The sequence below is a fragment of the Salmo salar genome, chromosome 10, assembly GCF_965601325.2.
Source record: "Salmo salar chromosome 10, fSalSal1, whole genome shotgun sequence".
Lineage (NCBI taxonomy): Eukaryota > Metazoa > Chordata > Actinopteri > Salmoniformes > Salmonidae > Salmo > Salmo salar.
Genome location: NC_138300.1, coordinates 86,424,586 through 86,434,069, shown reverse-complemented (window position 1 = coordinate 86,434,069; position 9,484 = coordinate 86,424,586). Strand labels below are relative to the sequence as shown.

Below are 9,484 nucleotides of genomic sequence, written 5' to 3'. Positions count from 1 at the left end.
TACTGAACAGTCGAACATGCGCTATTACACGAGCAGTGAGCGGAAAAGGGTGTATCTTTTCTCAATTATCAGAGAAATAGACTCGATTCATTTCCTATATCCAGTTTATGGGCGTTGGTGATGTTTGTCAATCAGGTTGCCGTACTAGAGAGGCGAAGTCCCCATACGTAGCATTCACATCCTCCCAATGGTCAACTGAGGGATTCAGCCAAATAAATCCACCCTTTTTTTTATTGTTGCCGTTTTACTGCGCTATCCTGCCATCTTGTGGTCTGTTAATGTAATCGATGCATGAGAACAATAGCCTGCTGCAACACAATCAATAACCAAAATTAAACGTTCCAATAATAAATAACATTTCATTTCATTAAATACAATTATATAATAAAATAATAAACCATAATAGCCCAAGAACACACAGTGATAGAGGTAATTTATTGCAAGCTATATGAGGGACAAAGAGAGAGAGAGAGCGCGTGCGTGCGTGCGTGATAGGCTCGCTAAACAGTCATTTTACAATGGCTGTCTCATATAAATCTGCTATTTTCAGGAACCTGAGTTACACCCTACACCCCCAGAATGGATCCGCATGACCACATCCCTCCCTGAATTGATGAGTTCAAAATATATAGAATAAAATCACTCGTCTCATAAGGACAAATTGGAAAAGGCATCAAAGGGGTGCATATAAACTAAACGTTTCGGCACTGATGGATTTGATTGAGGTGAAAACACTTCTAGCAGTGCAACGCGCAAACTAACCTTTTAAATCTGTGTTCAATAGCTTCACGTTTTCATCAGCGCATGGTAAGTGGGCCCCATGCACTAGCCCTGTGATTGGTTGGATTCAGAGACAGTCTACGGATACTTCCTGGATGAGATCATGGCTGCGACTAAACAATACATTTTAAAACTGCTTTTGATTCAAGCAAGCAGTAACAACGGGTGATGCTGTACTACATTTAAACACTTTTATTTTTTCTCGATACATTTCGCTGTCGAACATAAGCGTCTCGTGTAGATCGTTGCTTGTCTATGTAGCCTACTGTTGGATCTCAAAGTTGCTACAATGTAACAAGAAGTCAACATATCCCAGCGTCCTCCCCTGACACGTCAAAGTGAGGTGATACCTTGTAGCATGATGCCAGTCTAATTTTCTTGACAAACAACCCGAAAGTTAGTGTACTCCAAGTTGTGACTCCACTTGTGGTTTCTCTGAATTATATCGATTCGTCATCAAATTTCACTGTCTTTCAGATAGTGTTGGATTGAGAGAACGCAATGGATAATGGACGACAGAGCCGTGTTTCACGGCCTCAACAGATAATTGAGTCATCCAAGGTTAGTTGCATGTTGTGACATATCAAGCTAGTGTTAGTTTTGTCTTACCTGACCAACTTCCTTCAAGTAAGTTTAACTTGTCATGTAATATTACCTGTTGCTCTGTGTTTCAGGTGTACCGTTGGGCAGAGCAAGCTGACTTCCTCCTGCAGGGTCTGAATGAGCAGCGTCAGCACGGCCAGCTGTGTGACATGGTGCTGGTGGCTGATGAGCAGCGTATCCCAGCCCACCGCGCCCTGCTGGCTGTCTCCAGCCCTTACTTCCAGGCCATGTTCACCCTGGGCATGAGGGAGGAGCGTCAGGCAGAGGTGGAGCTGGTGGGGGCTTCCTACATCGGCCTTAAGGCTGTGGTGGACTTCCTCTACAGTGGGGAGCTGCCTCTGGATGGAGGGAACATTGACTATGTTCTGGAGACAGCCCACCTGCTGCAGGTGTGGAGGGCAGTGGACTTCTGCTGCCAGTACCTAGAGAAGGAGGTGAGTGAGGAGAACTATCTATACCTGCAGGAGCTGGCTCTGCTCTACAGCCTGGAGAGACTAGACACCTACATCGACCACTTCATCCTGGAACGCTTTGCAACTCTCTCCTTCACCCCAGGCTTCTTGAGGGATGTCCGGCTGCCCAAGCTCAGCTCCTACCTGGCCAGCGGGCAGGTCCAGCATGAGAATGAGCAGGCTCTGCTCCAGGCTGCTCTCCAGTGGCTGAGCCACATGCCTGACCGCCCTGTACACGCCCGCCAGCTGCTCTCCCACATACGCTTCCCCCTAATTCCAGCCAGTGACCTGGTGGGGCGCGTCCTCCCGGCTGTACAGGCCCTGCTGCCCCCGGAGGCTGACTGTGAGGTGCTGGTGGAGGAGGCTCTGAACTACCACAACAGGGCCAGCGCCCAGCCCGGGCTGCAGACAGGCCGCACCATGCTGCGAGGAGGGGAGGAGCGCCTCTTACTGGTGGGTGGGGAAGTGTCAGAGCGCGGGGAGGAGCTGACTGCAGATGTTAGCTGGCTGGATGGAGACTCTGGTGGATGGATAGTAGAGACCCAGATCCCGGCACAGAGGAGCCACCACTGTGTCGCTGTACTGGGGGGGTTCATCTTCACAGCTGGAGGCAGCTCATCACGAGATAATGGAGGTGATGCTGCCAGCAACCTGCTGTACCGCTACAACCCCCGCGACAACCAGTGGATCAAGGTAAAGCCAAAGATACTGGTAATTAACAAAATATCTCATCTGCATCGTTTCCAATCAGAGCAAATTAACCATAGTTGGCAGAACAAGCAAGGAGGTGGGCAGAGCCAAGCACTATTGGCGAGATCCTATTGGCGAGATCCTATTGGCGAGATCCTATTGGCTCGTTCTTGCATGTACACTGAACAAAAATATAAACGCAACTTGTAAAGTGTTGGTCCCATGGTTCATGAGCTGAAATAAAATATCCCAGAAATGTTATATATGCGCAAAAAGCTTATTTATAAAAAAAAAAATGTACAACACAGTTAGTGAGCATTTCCCCTTTGTCAAGATAATCCATCCACCTGACAGGTGTGGTTTATCAAGAAGCTAATGAAATAGTATGATCATTACACAGGTGCACCTTGTGCTGGGGACAATTAAAAAGCCGCTAAAATGTAAAGTTTTGTTGCACAACACAATGCCACAGATGTCTCAAGTTTTTTAAGGAGTGTGCAATTGGCATGCTGAATGCAGGAATGTCCACCAGAGCTGTTGCCAAATGATTTAATGTTAATTTCTCTACCATAAGCCGCCTCCATCATTTTAGAGAACCGCAGACCGCGTGTAACCACGCCAGCCCAGGACCTCCACATCCGGCTTCTTCACCTGCAGGATCGTCTGAGACCACTCACCCAGACAGTTGATGAAACTGTGGGTTTGCACAACCGAAGGATTTTTTTCAAAAACTGTCAGAAACCGTCTCAGGGAAGCTAATCTGCGTGCTCGTCATCCACACCAGGGTCTTGACCCGACTTCAGTTTGGCGTCATAACCGACTTCAGTGGGCAACTGCTCACCTTCAATGGCCACTGGCACGCTGGAGAAATGTGCTCTTCACGGTTTAATCCCGGTTTCAACAGTACCTGGCAGATAGCGGGCAGCGTGTGGGCGAGCGGTTTGCTGATGTCAATGTTGTGAACAGAGTGTCCATTTGTGGCAGTGGGGTTATGGTACGGGCAGGCATAAACTACTAACACAATTGCCTTTTATCGATGGCAATTTAAATGCACAGGGATACCGTGACAATATCCTGAGGCCCATTGTTTCGTTCATCCACCGCCATGACCTCATGTTTTAGCATTATAATGCACTGTGGGTTTGCACAACCGTCGCAAGGATCTGTACACAATTCCTGGAAGCTGAAAATGTCCCAGTTATTCCATGGCCTGCATACTCACCGGACATGTCACCCATTGAGCATGTTTGGGATGCTCTGACTCGACGTGTACGACAGCATGTTCCAGTTCCAACAAATATCCATCCACTTCGGACAGCCACTGAAGAGAAGTGGGACAACATTCCACAGGCCACAATGAACAGCCTGATCAACTCTATGCGACAGAGATGTGTCACGCTGTGTGAGGCAAATGGTGGTCACACCAGAAACTGACACCAGAAACGTACCTTTTTTTAAGGTATCTGTGACCAACAAAAGCATATCTGTATTTCCAGTCATGTGAAATCCATAGATTAAGGCCTAATAATTGTATTTGAATTGACTGATTTCTGTTGGGGAAGGTCTACTGTGTGAATTGTGTGTGTCGAATATAGTATATATTTTTTTCAACTAAAAGACAACTGTTTTCTTTGCTATTTAAATACAGGTCTCAGAAAAACAAATACTTTTTAAAGGTATTTGAATATATGCAAGTTATTTGAAAACTGAAAATAAATATATTTGATGGATGCCAAATATTTTATGAAGAACCAGAAACTACAAATGGTTAGTTGAATTAGTCTAAATATATGATCATTAGCGCTTGGTTTGGAGGGCTCTCAGATATGAATCTTAATATAACCTATAATACAATTAGGACATGGAATCAGTCACCTCAACATTAAAGTAGACCATGGAATCAGTCCCTTCAACATTAAAGTAGACCACTTTTGCAGCTTACAAAATGACTAGCAAATATATTTTAATTGAGTGACGAGGTAATAGATTAACACGCATCATTTTCTGGAATTTTCCAAGCTGTTTAAAGGCACAGTCAACTTAGTGTATGTAAACTTCTGACCCACTGGAATTGTGATACAGTGAATTATAAGTGAAATAATCTGTCTGTAAACAATTGTTGGAAAGATTACTTGTGTCATGCACAAAGTAAATGTCCTAACCGACTTGCCAAAACTATAGTTTGTTAACAAGAAATCTGTGGAGTGGTTGAAAAACAAGTTTTAATGACTCCAAACTAATACCCTGACTACACCGCTCGCGTCGCGTGTGCTAGCGTTACAAAATAAATGTAGGAATCTGTTATTCAATTATTGCACCCACGCTGCTCGCGCTCGCTAACGAGCGTCTGCATTGCCAAGGGCTAAAATAGAAGTCATTCCTATTTCTGACAGGGTTCGCGCTGCAATTCCTGCCTCTCCCATCTAATCATTGGTTTATAGAAGCAGGTACCCACTTGCCATCTCCTCATTAGTTATAACCACGTGGGTGATTGAAAGACTAACTGTTTTGCCGGTTGTCGTGGTAATACTATGAAAGGGTAGGTGCCAATCACCATATAAGTTCAAAGATGAAAAAGCCTGGAAGGAGGAGAGATGACTAGAAACGATTCGGTTGACCGTTTTAGGTGTGGATTAATTGTCGGAGTAGAGGACCTTGTGCATTTCAGGTAAAATAACAACTCAATGTTTATATCCCAGTCAAATTAGCTAGCAAGTGCAAGCTAACTAGCTAAATTGCCATACATGTTTAATGCTTTTCGACCTGTCCCCAAATTAATATAATTGGTTCAGAGTTTGTTTTGATATTTTAACCTGCGTGTCATGATCGCGTTTGGTGTAGAGGGACAAAATAAATTTATGCACGATGGTGCACGCACGCAGCCGGTTTGGGTTCCGTGTAAGTGTATGTAAACTTCCGACTTCAACTGTGGGTAAACTATCCCTTTAAAGATGTACAGTCATGGCCAAAAGTTTTGAGAATGACACAAATATTAATTTTCACAAAGTCTGCTGCCTCAGTTTGTATGATGCAATTTGCATATACTCCAGAATGTTATGAAGAGTGATCAGATGAATTGCAATTAATTGCAAAGTCCCTCTTTGCCATGCAAATGAACTGAATCCCCCAAAAAACATTTCCACTGCATGTGGAAATGCCCTGCCACAAAAGGACCAGCTGACATCATGTCAGTGATTCTCTTGTTAAGTGTTGACGAGGACAAGGCTGGAGATCACTCTGTCATGCTGATTGAGTTCGAATAACAGACTGGAAGCTTCAAAAGGAGGGTGGTGCTTGGAATCATTGTTCTTCCTCTGTCAACTATGGTTACCTGCAAGGAAACACGTGCCGTCATCATTGCTTTGCACAAAAAGGGCTTCGTAGGCAAGGATATTGCTGCCTGTAAGATTGCACCTAAATCAACCATTTATCGGATCATCAAGAACTTCAAGGAGAGCAGTTCAATTGTTGTGAAGATGGTTTCAGGGCACCCAAGAAAGTCCAGCAAGCGCCAGGACCGTCTCCTAAAGTTGATTCAGCTGCAGGATTGGGGCACCACCTTTACAGAGCTTGCTCAGGAATGGCAGCTGGCAGGTGTGAGTGCATCTGCACGCACAGTGAGGCGAAGACTTTTGGAGGATGGCCTGGTGTCAAGAAGGGCAGCAAAGAAACCACTTCTCTCTAGGAAAAACATCAGGGACAGACTGATATTCTGCAAAAGGTACAGGAATTGGACTGCTGAGGATTGGGGTAAAGTCATTTTCTCTGATGAATCCCCTTTCCAATTGTTTAGGGCATCTGGAAAAACGCTTGTCCGGAGAAGATGAGGTGAGCGCTGCCAACAGTAAAGCATCCTGAGACCATTCATGTGTGGTGTTGCTTCTCAGCCAAGGGAGTGGGCTCACTCTCACAATTTTGCCTAAGAACACAGCCATGAATAAAGAATGGTACCAACACATCCTCCGAGAGCAACTTCTCCAAACCATCCAGGAACAGTTTTGGTGACGAACAATGCCTTTTCCAGCATGATGGAGCACCTTGCCATAAGGAAAAAGTGATAACTAAGTGGCTCGGAGAACAAAACATCGATATTTTGGGTCCATGGCCAGGAAACTCCCTAGACCTTAATCCCATTGAGAACTTGTGGTCAATCCTCAAGAGGCGGGTGGACAAACAAAACCCACAAATTCTGACAAACTCCAAGCATTGACTATGCAAAAATGGGCTGCCATCAGTCAGGATGTGGCCCAGAAGTTAATTGACAGCATGCCAGGGGGGATTGCAGAGGTCTTGAAAAAGAAGGGTCAACACTGCAAATATTGACTCTTTGCATCAACTTCATGTAATTGTCAATAAAAGCCTTTGATACTTATGAAATGCTTGTAATTATACTTCAGTATTCCATAGTAACATCGGACAAAAATATCTAAAGACACTGAAGCAGCAAACTTTGTGGAAATTAATATTTGTGTCATTCACAAAACGTTTGGCCACGACTGTAGTGTGTTTGAAACAAGAACACTTCCCCTCAGATGGACAGAGTTTCAAAGTTGTTTTTGCTAAGCATCCAACTTGCCGTTTGCAATGTTTGCTAACGGCTTTGATCTTCTCTGCTGTATTATAACATGAATTGCACTTTTCCACCTTTTCAGTGGCATGTTGAAAGTCTCATACAGTAGTTGAACATCACAACGTATTTATTTTGGATCTGTACAAAGTATAATTCCATTTTGTTTGATTATGTACATCTGAGGCAATGGACATTTACACAATGTTCAGATAGTCATATTTGATCTAAACAATACATGTCTGTCAGATTGGAATAGTATAGGAGATTTGTGTTTTATTGTTTCTATTTTTATCTTCCACATGCAGTTCTAGATACAACCCTGCTATTAGTTGAAGGCAGCCAATCCAATAGTTTCTGAAATATAGTCACTTCCTGAGATCTGTATTCAAATACTTTAAAAAAGTAGTTGCTTTCTCAGATCTGTATTCAAATAGTTTTAAAAAAGTAGTAATTTTTGGGGGATCTGTATTCAAATAGTTGTAGTCGCCTCCAAAGCGTAGTTAAAACTATAGTTATCCCAGCTCTGCTGCAACCCAACCTAACATTTTCAAAAATGTCTCCAATTATGTGTCATCTTTACTCTAGAGTGCCCCAATGAACCAGCGGCGTGTGGATTTCTACCTGGGAGCCGTTGGGGAGTGTCTGATCGCTGTGGGAGGGCGTAATGATAACGGGGCTCTGTCGTCAGTGGAGGTGTACAGCCCTGCAGACGACTGCTGGACATACGTAGCAGGACTGCCCAGGTGCGAACTGATGTGAACTGACACTATTCCTCTATAATGATCTCCCAAAGGGTTACCTGTACTCCTGTCCCTCTGATATTAATTCCACCTGTTAAGCAGCAAGACAACAGAGTAATGAGAACAACACTCTACCTCTAGGGACAGCTCAATTGTATGTCACGGTTCCCAATAGACCTACAATAACTATTATGCCTTCTTAGCTGGCAGACTGGCACAGCTCACATCAATGCCCTTTCTCTCACCTGTTCCTCTCTTCTCCATGTCTCTGCAGGTTCACCTATGGCCATGCAGGCACATCTGATAAAGGAGTGGTCTATATCTCAGGTGGCCATGACTACCAGATTGGGCCGTACCGGCGAGACGTGTTGAGCTACGACCCCCGAGGAGGAGACGTCTGGGTGGAGCGCCAGGCCATGTCATCGGCACGGGGGTGGCACTGCATGACGTCACTTCACCACCTCATCTATGCAGTCGGGGGCAGTGATGACCACGAGGAGAGCATTGATCGTTTTGACATCCTGGCTGTGGAGGCATTTGACCCCCAGAGTGAACAGTGGACCCGTATAGCCCCCCTCCTCCAGCCTAACAGTGAGGCGGGCTGTGGGGTCTGGGGGGGTAAGATCTATGTACTGGGGGGCTACAGCTGGGAGAGCATGGTATTCTCACAGGCCACACAGGTGTTTGACCCTGACAAGGGCCAGTGGGTGCGGGGCCCAGACCTGCCAAAACGCATCGCAGGGGCTTCAGCCTGTGTGTGCTCAGTGAGACCCCAGCCCTGCAGCCCAGACAGGAAGAGGGCAGGACACAAGGGGAAAGGCAGGCATCACCCCACTCACCCCAACTAAAGAGGATACAGAGGACTGCAGGGGAGGGAAGGGGTGAAAAGAGCTGTGTAACTAACTACCAATGGAACTGTCAGTGGATTACATATATCTCTAAAGGCACACAATAGAGAGCATGGTATTCTGGTTCTGTATCAGGTTCTGTATCAGCTGGTTTGTGAAGGCTTCCAACATGCCTAACACTGGGTGGAGACTGTGTGAAAAATGTATTTGATTTGCTTAGTATTACAATTAAAGCATAATCTATGTGTTTGAACCTAAACGTTTTGTTTGAGTTATGAATTATACTAAGTTCCATCAGAATCAGGCAGAAAGGGCAGTGTTGACACACTTATTCAAATCAAGCCAGCAAAAAAACCAACAGCAACACCCATTCATTTATCATCAAAGTGTCACCTTACAGGGAAACAATTAACACTGGTAGAAGACCATTTGCAGGCGTATGCTGCTGACGTTGATGAGGAGCTGGATAGTAGTCTGGCCTTGTTAACATCAGGTTGAAAAGCAGTTATCTTTTCCCCAAGTGACTTCTCTGTCTCTTGTCTCAACTGGCTGATCCTCAGGGACTGTCATTGGTATGGATGAGACTTCAATCTGAAGAACCGAAAAATAGCATTATGTCAGGGTCGGAGCAGTTGTTCTCTACATGGAATTATTGATGTGTAGAAGAGTATTAAGTATTTGTATAAGGAAGGGTGAACCCTGTCTCACGTGTCTGATGCAGGACTTCTAGCCTCAATCCAGTCCTTTCGGTGTCCTCCTCAGAAGTCAAAGATCTGCAGACAACACACTTCCCATTTGACT

General features: G+C 44.9%; 1 protein-coding gene across 4 annotated transcripts; it reads left to right on the top strand.

Moving 5' to 3' along the window:
• The first annotated feature begins 642 nt into the window (after nucleotides 1-642).
• LOC106560891 (kelch-like family member 36) lies at nucleotides 643-8,942 on the top strand. 4 transcript variants are annotated; one of them, XM_014124291.2, is made up of 5 exons: nucleotides 643-1,118; nucleotides 1,258-1,341; nucleotides 1,455-2,546; nucleotides 7,681-7,838; nucleotides 8,110-8,942. In XM_014124291.2, exons 2-5 carry the CDS (start codon nucleotides 1,282-1,284, stop codon nucleotides 8,681-8,683), a joined length of 1,884 nt encoding a protein of 627 aa, XP_013979766.1. In that variant the 5' UTR covers nucleotides 643-1,118; nucleotides 1,258-1,281; the 3' UTR covers nucleotides 8,684-8,942. The 4 variants fall into 4 exon arrangements, with proteins under 4 accessions (XP_013979766.1, XP_013979767.1, XP_013979765.1 ...); XM_014124292.2 differs by having other exon boundaries at nucleotides 643-1,123; nucleotides 1,262-1,341; XM_014124290.2 differs by having other exon boundaries at nucleotides 643-1,123.
• Nucleotides 8,943-9,484: the final 542 nt, after the last annotated feature.